The sequence below is a fragment of the Fusarium oxysporum genome, genomic scaffold (assembly GCF_000149955.1).
Source record: "Fusarium oxysporum f. sp. lycopersici 4287 supercont2.30 genomic scaffold, whole genome shotgun sequence".
NCBI classification, from domain to species: Eukaryota; Fungi; Ascomycota; class Sordariomycetes; order Hypocreales; family Nectriaceae; genus Fusarium; species Fusarium oxysporum.
In genome coordinates, this window is record NW_017264845.1 from 270,681 (window position 1) to 287,300 (window position 16,620).

The 16,620-nt window shown below is 46.1% G+C and overlaps 4 protein-coding genes across 4 annotated transcripts; 2 read left to right on the plus strand and 2 right to left on the minus strand.

The window, feature by feature from the left end:
* Positions 1–1,193: 1,193 nt before the first annotated feature.
* FOXG_16009 (uncharacterized protein) lies at positions 1,194–1,589 on the plus strand (the record flags this gene model as incomplete). Its single annotated transcript, XM_018396094.1, has 1 exon — positions 1,194–1,589. One exon carries the CDS (start codon positions 1,194–1,196, stop codon positions 1,587–1,589), a length of 396 nt encoding a protein of 131 aa, XP_018256364.1.
* Positions 1,590–4,387: 2,798 nt separating this feature from the next.
* Positions 4,388–5,697, minus strand: FOXG_16010 (uncharacterized protein; the record flags this gene model as incomplete). The annotated part of the gene is made up of 3 exons (XM_018396095.1): positions 4,388–4,588; positions 4,639–5,026; positions 5,078–5,697. 3 exons carry the CDS (start codon positions 5,695–5,697, stop codon positions 4,388–4,390), a joined length of 1,209 nt encoding a protein of 402 aa, XP_018256365.1.
* Positions 5,698–6,452: 755 nt separating this feature from the next.
* On the minus strand, positions 6,453–9,221 carry FOXG_16011 (uncharacterized protein; the record flags this gene model as incomplete). The annotated part of the gene is made up of 1 exon (XM_018396096.1): positions 6,453–9,221. The coding sequence occupies one exon, from the start codon at positions 9,219–9,221 to the stop codon at positions 6,453–6,455; it is 2,769 nt and encodes a 922-aa protein (XP_018256366.1).
* Positions 9,222–12,271: 3,050 nt separating this feature from the next.
* Positions 12,272–13,176, plus strand: FOXG_16012 (uncharacterized protein; the record flags this gene model as incomplete). The annotated part of the gene is made up of 3 exons (XM_018396097.1): positions 12,272–12,289; positions 12,620–12,750; positions 12,909–13,176. The coding sequence occupies 3 exons, from the start codon at positions 12,272–12,274 to the stop codon at positions 13,174–13,176; spliced, it is 417 nt and encodes a 138-aa protein (XP_018256367.1).
* Positions 13,177–16,620: the final 3,444 nt, after the last annotated feature.

The window sequence follows — 16,620 nt, forward strand, 5'->3', positions numbered from 1 at the left end:
ATCTTAATTTAAAAGACCATTTACTAATAAAATGTAATCCAGTTAGGCTGTTAATCTGCACTTAGCTAATACTATCTATATCCTGGAAACCAGACTGGGGTACACGGACCAAGATTTTCTGTATTCAAACCCATTTAAATATCAGGCAGCAATAGGCTAAGGAGACTTCGGCTACATTAATTAAGAAAATAGCGCACCCCCGCCGCCCTTCCTTCATCTACTGTCATTACCCCTCTTTTCTGCAGTCGGGTCCTTCTTGCCCTCCGGCGCCGGCTTAGTACCTCATTTGCCTGTTGAAGGTCTTAGACCTGACCCTGTAATAAGGTAACCTCATGCATAACTGCCTTTGTTCCCTTTGAAAGAGACTTCAGAGCGCCTAGGATTGACTCTGGGGAGCTGCTCTGATGCGTGATAATTCGTCTTTCAATATATTCAGACTGAGACCCAGCCTTAAGCACGGTCTTTGGGGTCTTTGAGACCTAAGGTATTGACGGGCTAGCCACCTCCTCAACTGGCGTTGGAGTCCGTTGCTGCATATTAAGCTTTGAGACCACATTATCCGCATTAAGAGGAACAAGCCTAGCTCCTCTAAAGGCCGACTTGATATTTCTTTCTGTCATAGTGGCTTAAAATGCGGCATAAAAGGCCGGAAAGAACTCAGTCTTTGGAACATAGGTTATAGAGCATCTGATCGAAGGCTCTATTTCTTAACCATAAGTAATCTTAAGTATGCTAAAGCACCTGATATTAAGGGGCTGAAGTAGATAAGATAAATAAGGCGGCATATAAAGCCTAATAATCTTATTTTCCTTGCAATATCTTTTAAAGTTGATCAAGTAGTGCCCACAAATCAAATGCAATCAAACAAATTGCCAAACAAATCAAACAAATATCCCAAAATCTTATTTCAAATCAAACAAATAAATAGGAAAACTTGGATTTGAAATGACATTTGATATATTTGATACAAGATATGAGGTTGGAGATATGATCAGTTACGCTGATGAGCGTCTCTGCGGATTACCCGGAACCCGATGAATGCTAGAAGCTGCCGAGTGGGCCTCAACCTTCCTTTGTCATCACACTTTCTTGGCATACAAGTGTTAAGGAAGTGGCCTTGTCTACACCTAAATCCTTCACAAGTGCACAACAGGCGCCTCAATTTGCGCTTTGCGCAGCCGCAAGCCGCGGCGATGGCTTCGTCTACGACGAACCCGCCCGCTGCTCCGGACCCCTTCGATTGGGGGATCCACACTCCCGCCAATCTGAACCGAGGAGCCCGTGCAGCCCTCTTGCAGAACAGCCCTGCGGCCGTCAACGGCACCATTGGTGTTTCACCCGGTCCCAGGCGGATGGCTCAGACACCATCCTCACCACTCATCGCCGCCACAACTGCTGCAGCTACGGAAGGAGCTGCACGCGCCAGCCCGTCATGGGTTTTTGAACCGCAGCCAATCTCTATCATTGAGTCAGCCAACGATCTCGAGCGAAAACACATGGAAGAATATAACACTAAGCTGATGGTTTTTCAGGCCTTTTGTGCCAAGTTTGAAGAAGCGGCCCAGCAATTCGCCACCGGACCGCAATGACGTTTCGCTCAGCAATTTGCCGATAGTTTCCTCGCCATTTGGAAAAGGCTCGAATTTGGTGCTGCGGTCTGTTTCGGCCGGGAAAACAGCTGCCCGGGTCGGGTCATTTGGGCGTATACAGCGACTATGATCTCCTTTAATAAAGCTACTGTCATCATAGGTGTTGATAACATGTATCTCTTCTAGAATTGGTGGAGAATTCATTGATTAACGTCCCCCACCCGTGAGTGCAACATACCAGCGAGTGCAACACGATACTGTACAGCTAAAAATAAACTACCCTAGATACTTCAAGTCTACCAAAACATTATTTCGCCTTTCAAAAGCATTATTTTTTGGTTTAGTATACATAAAAGTAGATGTAACCTTTTTTTCTATATATTTAAACTAATTGGATAATAAAATACAGGGAGGTACACAGTGCTAATACACTTTTTCTCAATAACATCACAAATAAGTATGGAAACCTTTTTTAAAAAATTATGTTTAATAGCTGATAATATGGTCACAATATGTATAAGGTTTCTTCTGTTTTGAGCTAGACGCGGAGTTCTGAGAATTATTTGTAAATCTAGATTCTTATACCCTGGTTTTGTTGCACTCACGGGTGCGGGACGTTGCTTCAAAATAATTTGTATGGTGTTTTGGCCGAAATTGCTTCATTGAACTAACTTTCCGTACCACGCTTTGTATTATCGTCATGACCGGGGTTATATGGGGCGGGGCACGGGATTGAGCTCGTCACCAATGGAATATCTTTTCGTCCCTGCAGGGGTATGGGTTATTTGACTTCGTTACAAATCCCATTGTTCTACAATGGGGGGCAATAAGTTTGAATACCGGGCGTGTATCTTTTTAAGCTGCTAGCTTCTTTTAGGTAAGTCCGTGCGTATATATTAGCCTCACACGCAGCTTTTAATCATACTGATTGGCTGTCTTAAGCCTTTAAGTGGGACCAGAAGTCTGCTGAGACTTAAACAAGCTAAACAGGGGGTGCCAGTACATCAAAAGGTATTCAAACTTATTGTCCGCCACTGTATCCCCCATCTAACATGGGTGCAGTTGATCCTCGACCCTGTCATTCCTTAGTCATTATTATTGTACAGTTGGGCTTGTGCGAAAAGGGGAGGATCGGTGACGAGGCAAGGGGAGCACTTTTCAAAAAAAAAGTGGGAAGATCTTTGTGGCAGCTGTCAGAAGTAAAGAAGCTACATAATAGGCAAAGATACTCGAGCGGCATGTCGATAGCTCTTTGCCGGTACAGTAACCGTTGCTCTGCATCTCAATGAGTATCGCGAGAGGAGTAGAGAGCCGTGCTCCAATAACATGGCGTCATCCTGGACACTCGGCAACCGGCAATTGCGCCCACGCGAAAAACAGTTTTCCAGTGGGAGATTAACATGTACTCTGTCCTGATCTGCCGATGCGTATTGATGACCAGAGCCGAAGAAATTACAGGATGTGGTGGAGAGGTGCTAGCGTCTCACCACTCCAAAATAAGATATGTAGATTGGCGGCTGGGAATGGGCTCCACTTTTATCACAATATTGTTCTTGTATCCAGAACAGAAGGGGGAATTGAACCAACCCCTCCCTGACAGACTGATCAAAGAATCAAGTCGACAATCAATAACATCACCACATTCTGGTCCACACTATGATACACTCACCCCATCGTATTCGTGCGTATCTAACAGGTACAAGGTATAAGGGTTACATTGCGTTTCTGGTGGTTATTCTTGAGTAGGGAACAGAGGGCTTGGAAGAGAACAGTGATCGGAATGGTCTGGTCTGGACCCCTAGACCAGACCAGACCAGACCAGTTGCTTACATAACAACCGGTCCGACCAGACCGGTCCGACCAACAAGACCGCCAAGAAATGAGGCTGAAGCAAAATAAAGAGGAAAGGAAGTATATTTGTCTACTTTACATTGATCTTACTGTCGTCATTCTTATTATCTTAGCTCTCACCATCATCCTCAACAGAGTCATAGCGAGACAGCCAGTACACAATAGCCTCATCGAAGCTTACCTCACCGTCATGGAGTTGGTCGGTAGAAATGTATTGCTCATACAGATCAGCTGCAGAGGCGGGACCGAAATCACGGCAGGGCAGGGGAGGGTGTAAGAGACGTTGACGATAACTATTGTAGCCAATAGGGATGGCAGAATTCGAGCTGCAGACTTTATTACCAACAATAACATATAGTTAAACAGGTTGTTGCACACTATGTTAAGCAATTATTCCCACGTATTGCCTAACAAAAGACAATTGCCCGTGTTATAAAATAAGGCAGAGAACCTTAGAGGAAAAAGCAGAAAAGACCTGTTCTAACTATGTTGGTCTAAAATGCAGCCACTAGCCGCCATTTGCCTCTTAGCTTAATCTATTTATAGCAGTTAATGGTCGGACCGGTCGGACCGGTCCGACCATGGTCTCCAGAAATCACCAAACCGAGACCGAGACAGACCAGACCATTCCGATCACTGTTCCCGTATCAGCCAGCACTGACCTTGTTCCCTGAAACAGCCATTCATCATGGATCTACTCAGTAGATGTCATCATAGCAACACCATTAGACTGTTTCACCAGCCTCAGACTGTAAAAGGCATAAAGAGTGCGAGGTCGTGAAGAGCGAGATCAAAGCAGGAATTTATTACTAACACGAAGGTTTATTTCCAGGTTTATTTCCAGGTTTATTTCCAGAGTTTCGGCTCTGATTATCCCAAAGTCGAGTCACATTGTGAACGGAGCAACATCTGTAATTATCTGCTATATGTTTGCTTCAATACTAGCTTCAAATCTGTCGGTTCTCATCAAGTCCTGCCCCCGTCACCAAGTCCCGTGCACTAGGTTGGCCCATAGCCGGAAGGTATATTTTGTACCATGGCCAGAGCGTCTCTATGGCCCAGGTGCGTAGTATTCGCAGACCGGCAATAACCTGGAATACACCAATGATCGAGTGCGTGTTTCCAAATTGAATGCCCGGGAAAACGTTCTATATAATAGTCAGCAAAATCTACGGGTCAGAAAGAATATCTTACGTACCGTTCTGTTCAGATGCCTTGTAGTGATAACAAGAGACCAGGTATGCCCCTCCACCACAACGCCTGGAATGAAGTCAAGCTCCTTGACAGCTTTTTCTCCGGCTTTTGATATAAGGAATTCCCATTGCGCAGCGTTCCATATACCTAGCTGTTGCTCTCCCTTCGCAACACCACCACCGTAACGCTTAGTCTCGATACTGAAGGCTATAGGGAGTAACTGGCTGGTGGTCCAATTCAACAATGGCATCCTGTTAGAGTCAAACCACTGGAGCGGTTCATGGCCTCCTACATCATCATCCTGAGACTCGTGCACTATGCGGATAATGTAATCAACCCGGCTGGTCGGCTCGCTGAAGCGATGATAACTGAGGTTCATGTTTGTTGTGAAACTAGAAAGGTTAGAGACAGTTTCCCGTAGTTTCATCAAGCGCCATGCTTACCAAGGCAGAAAGTCAATCATATCATGGCCTGGTCCGTCTTGCATGTCATGAACAAACAAGTCTAATAAGCGGGAATGCACCAGGTTGTTCCATGCTCCCTCATCTTGCAGCTGGCTTGCGCAAGTATTTGAATGTTGAGCGATGCGCTGGGCATACCGAACCAAGTCCTTATCACAAGGCCTATCTGCCGCGGTGTCTTGCTCGAAAAACATGTCATCATATAATCTTCCCACGCCAACATCTCTGAGGCTCTGATAGAGAGATTTGGGCATGATGGAGCGTCCTCTGTTGACTGCATCAAACTGGTCAATGAGCTCCTGAACTGCCAGGACGTGATGGCCGAATGGATTCGCCCGCATAAGCTTATGGCCGAGAGGTCCTTCCAGAGGCCACATTTTTATTGGAGATTGAGATCCTCTGGAGCGCTTGCTACTCCGAGAATACGTGCTGCTGGTGTGAGATGACGCACTGGTTCCTGTGCTTTTCCCTCTTGACTTTTCTTTTCTAGGGTCACCTCGTGGTGTCTGGTCGTTGTCATTTTCATCGTCAGTATCTCGGTTCGCGTCATCGGCAGCTTGCCGCTTTTTCGGTGTCGAAACTGCCCCTGGCATAGAATCCATTTCCATCTGATTTAAAGATGCTGGTGGAGATAAGAGTAGTCGGCGTTTTGATGCGCATGAAGGGTCTGAGTCTGACAATTTTCTCCGTTTTGACGAAGCGTGACTTTTGACTTGGAATGAGGTCTCAGGATTCTGAAAACTAATAGGTATATCTTGAAGCCAGTGCGTGACTTGGCTGATTGTTGTATCGAATCTCATGGGATGTAAGTTTGAGGTGTCGTCGCTGTATGACAATAAGCCTATTCTAATGATGAAGATGATAACAGAATGAGATTGCAATGTTATTATTTTTGGAGCCTGGTTGTTGGGGTGAAAGGCTGACAAAGCGGGTCTAACTTAGTTCAGTTAGCGTAGTCTCACACTAAAGCTCAAAATAGTTAGCCTGATACCCTACCGGAATCCGCTAATCTAGAAAAAGAATAAGCTATAGGGTAAGACTAAAATATTTATAAATTAAATTTTCTGCATATAAACCTCTAGGGTCGCTACCGGCCTTGCCACTTTTCCCCTTGTTACTGCTGTTTTTATTGCTGTTCTGCTTAATCTTGGAAAGTCGTCCCCTATTATCCGAAAAAGCTTCCGAAAAGGCGAAGCAGGTTAAGGAGTAGGGTACCGACGCTAACGTTGCCGGTGATTTCAGTGGAATTGCTCGTAATACAAGTTGAGAAAATAAATCACTAGGATCCTGATTTATCGTAGCGTAAAAGTACTCAATTATCTCGTGAGGCAAGTTGTTTCTGTCGCTATTGCAAGATTTAAATACCAAAATGAACAAAAGGAATCCAGTTTCCTTCCTCCTCTCTCAACTCATTGTCAGTAGACTCTACCAATATAATGTCCCGCGACTTGGTGTGATTCCCAACTCCATTAAGAAGCCTCACATTATCTCTCAATTTCCGCGTAGCCTCATGGAGGCTTCGACTAACACGATCTTCTGTTATTCCCTGCAGCAAATTCCTGTACGTTTCCTCTGCCACGCTCATACTAGCTTGGTCTTCAATGGGCCATAAAGAACCGATGACGTGGCGAAACCCAGCTAGTTGGTAGGCGGCAACGAGATGAATACTCTCATCCTGAAATCTGGACATAGTAACGCTACCTGTCCTGCATGCAGCAAGGAATGCTAAGAATGGGCTCCTTTCGCTCAAGTTCACTTCGAGAAGGCTCTCCACCGTCATTGGATCTTTTTCTTTGTTATGAAGTAGCAAGGTGCTGTGTAATGGATTCAACGGATCTTCCATAGCATGACCTGCAAAGTGAAACATGGCGCAGGTTTTGAGAAGCTGGAGGATGCTCTGCTTCTCCGCCCTGTCATTGCTCAGCACGGTACTTGTAAAACCATTAATTGCAAAAAGATTCTCTATCTTCCGCACTTCCTTAATGGCATAGTGGAGGGTCGAGCAGCCTGGTGTATTCGACATTCCAATAAGAACAGCATTATCTTTGTTTGGCTGGGGAAGCCAGGAGGAACGTGCTCGGCCTTCCAGAAGCGCTTTAATTGAAGAGCTGTATGAAGACACGGCTCGGTCAATCACACTGTCTGCGAAGGGAACAAAGTGACGACCGGCGGCGTGGAACGGCAATCTGCTCAATGCGCCAGTAGGAATCCACCAGATGCGAGGCACGGATGCGCCAGGCGATGGTAAGCCAATTCCAAGCCCTTCCAAGATTGGGTTGGCGATAGAGTCCCAGAGCCGTTCAAGGAAAGCCTTGTCTTGTAGACGGCCAAGCGGCACATTCATGTCCTCAAGACTGACTCTGAGATTCATGATGCGGACATTGTCCCGCTCAATGAGGATGGCGTCGACACCACTTCGATATTCACTCTGATTGAGCATAATAATAGGCCCATCAGCAGCGGCGTCGAGGATGTTCTGATCACCCGGCGGCTTCAGAAAGTTCTCAAACCCAGGTTTCTGTCGGATAACACTCAACAGCGCATCAAACTCTTGACTTAGGTGGTGTTGTCCGGGCGAGTTAATTTGGAGTTGATCTCGAAGCTCGATAAATTGATGGGCCATCTCAGGGTCCTCTCGTTGTAGAGAAGTTGGATCAGTACGTAACTCTGCCACTGAAGAGGCTAACGACCCACGACCCATCTCAAGCAACCGGATAACCTCAAAACCGCCTTTCCCAGCGTTCAGAGCAGCCGCGGCGGCGTCAGAACTAAAGCCTGCGACATCATCTTTGCTCAGGAGTCGCTGCTTATCTGAATTTAGAATTTCACGCATTGAGAGCTTCGGGATAAGCTCAATGGTAGCAATGGCGGCCTCATACGCCGCTAGCCAATTCTGCATCTCGCAGCAGAGATGAAGGATCCGCCGTCCAGCCTGAACGCGGTACAAGACCGAAGGGTAGTGAGAGCTGCGGAGGGCTTCCCACGAAAGCTCCAATACTCTTAAAGCTCCTTCTTTGGAGACTCCTTTCGTATACTGTTCATAGTGCAAAGCACCGAGGAGGTTCTGTAAGTGCGGCCGAATAGGGTGGTTATCGTGAGTGTATTCAAGTATGGATTCAGCAACACTAACAGCCTCGTTTACGTCGCTGGCCGCATGTCTTTGAAACAGTCGAAGTGCAAGGTTGTAGCCGACCTCGGTGTTTCTTGCGTCTTTCGTCGGCGTGGTGTCGCGAGCTTCGCGAAGTAATTTTACAGCTTCGTCAAGGTTGTCCTTCTGATCGGTAGCAAAAGCACGTCCACCGAGTGCATTTGCGAGAGTACACAGCATTAATGGTCTCCGGGCATCATTCCATTCCATCATTTGCAGTGCCTCTCGTGATATTTGGATAGCGCGGTCTATATCTTCAGTAGAGCCTCCCTCGTTCTGCTCGTAACGTCTTTGTATGCTTGCAGCAAGATTGCCCAACCACTCCATTCGACTGGTTTCCCAGTCGGGTCCATGCACGGTAGAAATCAAACTTTCCATAATGTTGATCGAACGATCTAGAGATTCCAAAGAACCCGTTAGTTGAAAGAGTTCATCGAGTCTGGCTGCTAACGTGTTCAAAGCATGGACCTCCAAGCCAGGCTGCTGCTGGATGGTGCCTATTGGGCTACTCAAAATGAACATAGCTTGTGGAGAAGCAGCAACAGCCTCTTCACTAAGCCTGATCGACTCATCAAGATCCTTACGGATTCCTTGTTGCCAGTATCGATGCCCCAACGCCTTTGCATAATTGTTCGCTCGATAAGTCAGAAGAATTCCATCTCTCGCCACAGACTGATCTCTGTAGAGCTCTGCGCTTAGTTCTATCGCTTCTTTTAAAACTTCAACATCGTCGATGATGGGGGAGTTTAATAGATATTCGATGAGCTTGTCTGTCGCCTTGATTTGCTCCTCTTCCTCGAATTCGCCAATGCATTTGCAGATATCGATGACATCTTTGATTTCCTGGGGAGTACCGTCGCCAACAAGCGTTGCAATATCGAGGTCCATGCCATGGGCTGGAATATCTTCTTGATCTTCGCAGACGTTTTGTAAATACTGTAATAACTCTGCGGAACTGAGGTATTCAACGTTATCCATGACTTTGATAGGATTGTCACCAAGTAACTATTAACAACGGGCTATCGAGAAGACTTTGGTGGAGAGGCAGGTACATGTATTAATAAAAAGTAATCACACCATAAATCTTACTTTGAAATGATGTAATTTTCAACCTGTTGGCATTCTTACGTGAGATACCAGCGCTGCAAACACATTAGCCACGGCTTGCAGCAGCCCTTCACCCTTGATTGTCCAATTATTGAACTTGATGCTACCCCCTCTCTTAGGGACTGGGCAAAAGTGCAGTCTGCAGCTATCTGCAAGCAGAGCATTTTAATATCATTTAATTGGCTAATATTTATGCAATTTAAGGCCGTAAACGCCACAGAAACTCAGCCAAGGAGAATCAAGAACGCTTGCTGGCCTCAAATGCAGACAGCCTCATTTTCAAGCGATTTAGAAAATAGCTTAGGTTCGTTGGGAAGACTAGCTTCGGCCACAAGACCGAACTCCAAATAATATAGTAGCCATAAAAGGTACTCTAGCTTGCACTGTGAAGAGGGAGGACTCAAATATACATCAGTACCAGAGTTAATTATATCCCTATTTAGCCCTCTTCTCTTAGTAACGTGTTTGATAAGCGAGTGTCACAGACAAGCGAGTGTCACAAAAACCCCTCATTATACATCATTTCTATTTGATCAGATACTTCTCAACCACCAAATATGTCAGACTCCTATAATGAAGCTAGAATGCTTCTTGCACTTCAGGCCCTTCAAAATGACCCAAAACTAAGTATCCGACGTGCCGCAACTATCTATCAGGTTCATTACCGTACCTTACATCGCCGTCAGAATGGCATTCAATCACGGCGTGATTCTATACCAAACTCACGTCGATTATCTGATCTAGAAGAACAGATAATAATTCAATTCGTTCTTGACCTAGATTCGCGAGGGTTCCCTTCGCGACTCCGTTTTGTGGAAGAAATGGCCAATTCTCTGCTTGCCGACCGCGACTCGTCACCTGTCGGCAAGCGCTGGGCTCATAACTTCGTGAAGCGACAACCAGAGCTAAAGACGCGTTTATTTCGGAAATATGACTATCAGAGAGCTAAATGCGAAGATCCATCTATTATTAGCGGCTGGTTTAGGCTCGTACAGAACACAATCGCGAAATATAGTATCCGATCAGATGATATCTGGAACTTTAATGAGACCGGCTTTATGATGGGCATTATTATGGCCGGAATGGTTATCACAGGTTCAGAAAAACAAGGAAGACCTAAGTCAGTGCAGCCTGGAAATCGAGAATGGATTACAGTGATCGAGGCGATTAATGCGGAAGGTTAATCAATCGCGCCGTTTATCATTGGTGCAGGCCAATATCACCTTGCGAATTGGTACCGAGAATGTAACCTCCCGGGCGATTGGGTTATTGCAATAAGCCAAAATGGATGGAAAAATAACCAACTGGGTCTTGAGTGGCTAAAGCACTTTGATCGGTCTATAACTAACCGATTAACTGGTCCCTATCGTCTTCTGATCCTTGATGGCCACGAAAGCCACCACTCTGCCGATTTTGAGAGATATTGTAAGAAGAACAAGATTATAACGCTCTGCATGCCGGCTCATGCATCTCACCTACTTCAGCCTCTTGATGTTAGGTGCTTTAGGCCGCTGAAACCGGCATATGGGCGACAAATAGAGCATCTGATTAGATGCTCTATAACCCATATTTCCAAGACTGAGTTCTTTTCTGCCTTTTATGCCGCTTTTCAAGCCACTTTTACAGAAAGCAATATCAAGGGAGGTTTTAAAGGAGCCGGACTTGCTCCTTTTAACCCGGAAAATGTCATCTCAAAGCTTGATGTGCAGCTACGGACTCCAACACCCCCCGGGGAGACTAGTCAACCATTAACGCCATGGGTTTCAAAGACCCCAAAGACAGCAAATGAGGCCCAATCTCAGTCTGAATACCTTAAAAAGCGAATCAGAAGGCATAAAAGCAGCTCCCCAGAGTTAATAATTAAAGCTTTAAAGTCAAATACTAAAGCAACAAAGGCAGTTATGCATGAGGTTATCTTATTAAGAAGTGAGCTCCGAAATCTTCGAGATGCAAATGAGATACTAAGCCGGCGCCGAACGAGAAAAAGGACTAGATTACAGAAAGGAGGGGTAATGACTGTAGAGGAAGCATCACAAGCAATTGATCAGATGGATGTTAATACGCAGGTAGTAGCAGAATCATCGAAATGTGGTAGTCAAGGAAGGTCGGCGCGACCGGGTGGTCGGCGATGTGGTGTATGCCGCAAGGCCGGGCATAATGCAAGGACCTGTCAGGTGGTAATAGAGATATCCGAGGAAGAGTATAGTGAGTAGTTTTATCTAATTAGATAGTTTGTGAGGTTTTTATAGTAATTTCAAAGTCAAGGGCTAGGATTTTTATGATGCTCGCTTGTCTGTGACACTCGCTTATTAAACACGTTATGCGTAATTGCAGTATAACAAGTTTCTTGCAAGTGAGGACAACGGACCCTAGTAGGAAGTCTCAATCATCCAACCCAATCTACCTATTCGTTATTATTCCAGAATATCAACTTCTAGTGTGCAAGTTATACGGATTTGCAACCCTACCTAACGAGGTTAACACACACCTCAGGATAAAACACAACGACATTGCTCTGGAGTGCCGGCGTAAGTTGGTCGAGCAGGTCAATGCAATCCCAAATCTTCTCCAAAACCAGGCTAAACTTCAACTACCATACATACCGATTAAACTGATTTCTTGCCTTGCTGCACCAAGATTGGACGGACGGAAGTGCCGGAAATGTGGCTGTATGTTCCGCCAAGCCCAAAAGATGAGGCTCCATTGTATGAAGGAGTACCTCTGGAAAAACCCACGAGACAGAGGAAGGCCAATATCAATTCTGGAGCCGTCTGCTGAGTTACCATGGATCGAGGGCGTCGCCTGTCAACGGTTCTTTCCTTCTCGGGAAGGTAGCAGATGGTTCGAGGTCCTTCAAGATACCGGAAAATCGAAGAAAGGGAAAAGTCTCACAAAATCATCTCGGCCTGATTTGAGCAAAGATGTCCGAAGCCTTAACCGTGAGGCGTGTACCTATCTAAGCGGTGTGTTAGAGCGAGAGGAGAATTATTTTTACCAGATAAATCAGCCACGCTTGAGTGCGAGGGACTTAGGCAGCGATGCTCTTGCATCTACCAGCCTATGGCCAGAGAGAACTCAATGGCGGGTCATCTTTGAGAACGCTCGACGTGACATCCTATGAGCAATGACGAGGTTACCAGATCGACGTCCATTGATGTCAGACTATGTTATGGCACAAGGGTGCCGGCAAGGGGATATGTGTATTAGGAGCTTGTACATGGATGAGCAGAAACTATCGTGTACTATGAGGGCCTTAGACTTGGTGATAGATCGCTGTGAGAACACAGCCCGTTACACCAGTCGCACACTCTTATGCTGGCTCTCGAGTCCGAAGCTTCATGTTTATCGCGAAAATCCATTCTGTCTTGTGGCGGAGAAGAGCAGCGAAACTAGATATAGGGTACTTCAGAAACGTTTTCTTGCCTTCGTTATCCGACTTCATAGAATATCGAATGTTCTGCAAGGAGACGTGGCGAACGTTCGGTTAAATACGGTGCTTTCTGCGAGACTGGAACGTTTATGGAGTCATAAAATTTGGAATATGTCCGATGTATCTAGGGGACTGTGGCCCAATTTTGGGAACTACCTCTGCGCCGAAGAGACTTCTGCCGCCCTGAATGAGGGCCGGTCTACTTCGGCTGAGCATGACTATAAAGAGAGTATAGGCAATAACGATGAGGACGATCTCGACCCAGATGGGGAGGATGATGATGGCGGTGATGGGGACTGGGACTCAGAAGACCATGAACTTGACCATGATGACTCTGCATATGGCAGCGCTCAGGCGGAGTTCAGCCGGGAAGCCCATCCAGAACTAGAGGTTTAAGCGGATATTGAGCTCGATATTGCAGCCTTTGATGAGTTCCTGGAGCTGCTCTATGAGGTTTACCTTACTCTGTGTACGGAGACCTTCATTGCTGGGCAGCCTGGCTCCATGCTATTAGTTTACTTCAGCGTTATTCTTGGTTTCTCTAAAGACTGCCAACACTTTTTGCTTGCACGACAATACTGTCCACAACTATCTGGGCTCATTTATATGCAGCGTCTATTGCTTCTAGAACGCGCATTGCCATTGAGGCCATATCACATTATTGGCATCCCACAACGGCCACATACACAACAACTCGAAAGGTTAAACGAAATTCGAGCGGGGCATATGGTCCTAGGTTCACAATCTCCACTTGCTGAGCTAGTCAGTCTTCGAAACTTTGGTCGCACTATAGCTCGCACTGAGCCACCGTCTATTCTTTTCTACTGGAGTGATGATGGGGAGACAGTTTCTAACGGAAGCTTACAATTAACTATGGATAAATTTCGTGAGCTTCCAGAGTATTTCACTTCTCGAGCGGAGGAATTATGTGGCAGTCTCATGTATGGTCTCGAACCTGAGATCGACTTAGCATCAGTTAAGGATGACTTGGCGAATTCACAGAGCGGATACTGTTTTGTTAACCATCCCGCGAACGGTCTAGAGTCGGCATATAAGGAATTACTGATCCGAGCCTATTCCTCCAGTAAGGGCGCCCTTGCCAGTGACGGCCACTGGAGGTGGCCTATCGTTATGTCATACCTTAAGCAAGTGACCGAACTGGAAGAGATGCTTGCTGGCGGTCTCTATGTGGAAGGCGGTTCATGTCCGCGAGTATGTGAGCTTTTTGCTCTTGAATGTGAGAACGGACCATTCACCAGTTGTGGAATTTACGTCTGGAATGGTTCTGTAGTGTATGTCGCACGGCACCACAAAGCGAAACGACAAACGAACCGCGAGTTCTATGTGGTTCGCTTCCTGCTAGCCAGATTAAGCCGGGTTATGTACTTGTACCTTGTCTATATCCCGGAGATTGGCCAATCTATTACGTCGAGAACAGGTTGGGCACTCTGAAATTGTGCAGAAGAACTCAGATGAACGAAACGAACGGCTTCTTTTTCATGTGAATGGAAAGGCTTGGTCTACTTCTCATCTTACCGAGATTTTGGTCAAGGCCACCTCAAAGACCTGGAACCAGGCTATCAATGTCCGCTTATATCGCAAACTCGCCATCGCTATTACAGAGGCACGTCCGCGAGGTGTATACCCCATTCAATAGATACGATGACCTGAGCAGCGGCGCAGATAGGAATGCTGTGTTTGCGTGGCAAAGCGGACATCGTCCATTGCAACGGGAGACCACCTACGGCCTTGACGGAGCCTACTGTACCAATTACCACTGGTAATGACATCCATTACAGTTTTGATGGCCCGTGCACCTCTCATTTTGCTGGCGGCTAATAGGCGGACGGGTACCCGTCCTTCTAAAACTAGACGGGTCACGTCCGAGTTACCATATCTGGTATAGCTCACTCCGCTATCGGATTAGAACTATTTCGAGTGGTTTTACTTGAAGTCCATCAACCGCTAATTTTTACTTAAAGCAAATCGCTGACTTTAACTTGTATAGTCTTGATTTATCCGAGCTATAAGCTCATTATAAACTCTACTAAAGTTAGGACTAAACTACAATATAACTCTCCTCCTGTTCCGTGGCAGCATATAAGGCTTCTTGTTCATCGATATCCCGCTGAGCTATCTTCCACAGCTCGCCCATACCTCTTCTGCTTGTAAACAGTTGTCCGTTCTCGGTCTCCTCAGCGACTTGTGCTTTAATTCAATTATCTTCTGCTTTATCCCAGTCTAAGTAAGCCATCATCTCTTCTTTAGTCCATTCTCTCGGACCCGTCGGGGTTTTGCAGCACCTCCCCATTTGCTTATAATCAAGACACCAGCTGTAGCTTGCTTTTAGGTATCCCAAAGGTAAGCCCATTGCTTTTCAATACTGGCGATTACCAAGCCAGGCTCCTGGGGGTTAAGCCTTATACCAATCCTCTCTAGACTTGACGTATCTCTGATAGATGGCTCGTAGATCATCATGCCTCAGATGTATAGTTGGGTTTAAAGCTAGATCTCTCGAATTTAACTGTGGTAACACCTGCGGTCTACACGTCGATGGCATAGGTGATAGGTATCGAGGTTCTGGAGTCGTTATGTGTTGGTCCCCCCGCTCTGTTTCGATGGTCAACTGGGATGGCAGATCTTGACAAGTTGATTTATTCTCAAATTCGAAAGTTTCTAAAGTTGTGATTGGTTGCTACTGTATTTCGCCGAGCATTTTCATCACTGGTGGCCTTGGTTCCTCAGGGGTCGTAAAGGGTATCCACTTAAAGGTTTTCGAACATACCTGCGGCTGGTCTGAAGATATAACTGGCAATGCTCTTAGTTCCGAGTATCGTAGTGGACACTCCTTTGAGTTCCTTGCGTGACCTAGTATATGATATTTGCTGCATAAAGGAGGGTTTCGTATCGGCCTCGCCTTCTCAATGACTTCAAAGCCGCCAAGTTCTCTTCTCACACTAGATAACGACAAAGACGAATTCGTAGTCACTGGATCGACTCGCTGGCGGGGTTCTAAGAGGGGTCGCCGATTATCTTCCCGAGTCAAGTGCCAATGCGGATGAAAATCTTTGAGTTGTAGAGTCTGGCCTTGAGCTAATAAACCCTCTAGCTTGTGAGCGCAGGGCAGCCCTTGTGATCGTGAGAAAGAACCAGTATAGGCCGATAAAGGAGTAGAGCCTTGATGAAATAGAAGCTTTCGTTGCTGCTCAACCTTTCGCAAAGCTTCATGAGACACCTAACCACGTACTGCACTATAGAGAATACTGGAGAGTTTGATAGGTGTCCTGATCTTCTGCTTGGCTTGGTTCGACTTCAACTCCGCCAGTTGATTCAGTAGTGCATGCTTGATCGATCGCCAAGCTTTGAACAGGTCCAATGTAGATACTTTGAGGTGGCTCTTAAGCAGCCAGTGTATGCCTTCCACCCTTGAAGTAACGACGTTGTCAAAGTGGGGATATTGATTGACCCACGCCTTCACTAGCTTCTCTTTGTATTGATTAAGCCAGTTTGTCTTGATATGTTTGACTTCTTCGGTATAATCCGCGATGTATTTCTTCTTAAACTCGGATACACGTTCATGGAAAGTTTGTTCATTTGGTGACTTGATGATCGAATGCCAGTGGCCGTAAAACTCATTCCAAGCCTCGATTCCCGGGTTTTCCCCTTGAGTCTGGCGCGTAAATCTCGGCTGGCAGTAGCGAAGAACTGCCTAGTTAGCATGACAGAGACATAGCAGCGGCCTTGATGATGGGAAGCAAGTATCAACAGCATTCATACATGCTAGGCAGCGATCAGTCAAGATGACTGAGGGATGCCTTATCCTGCGGTTTTCGCACAGCG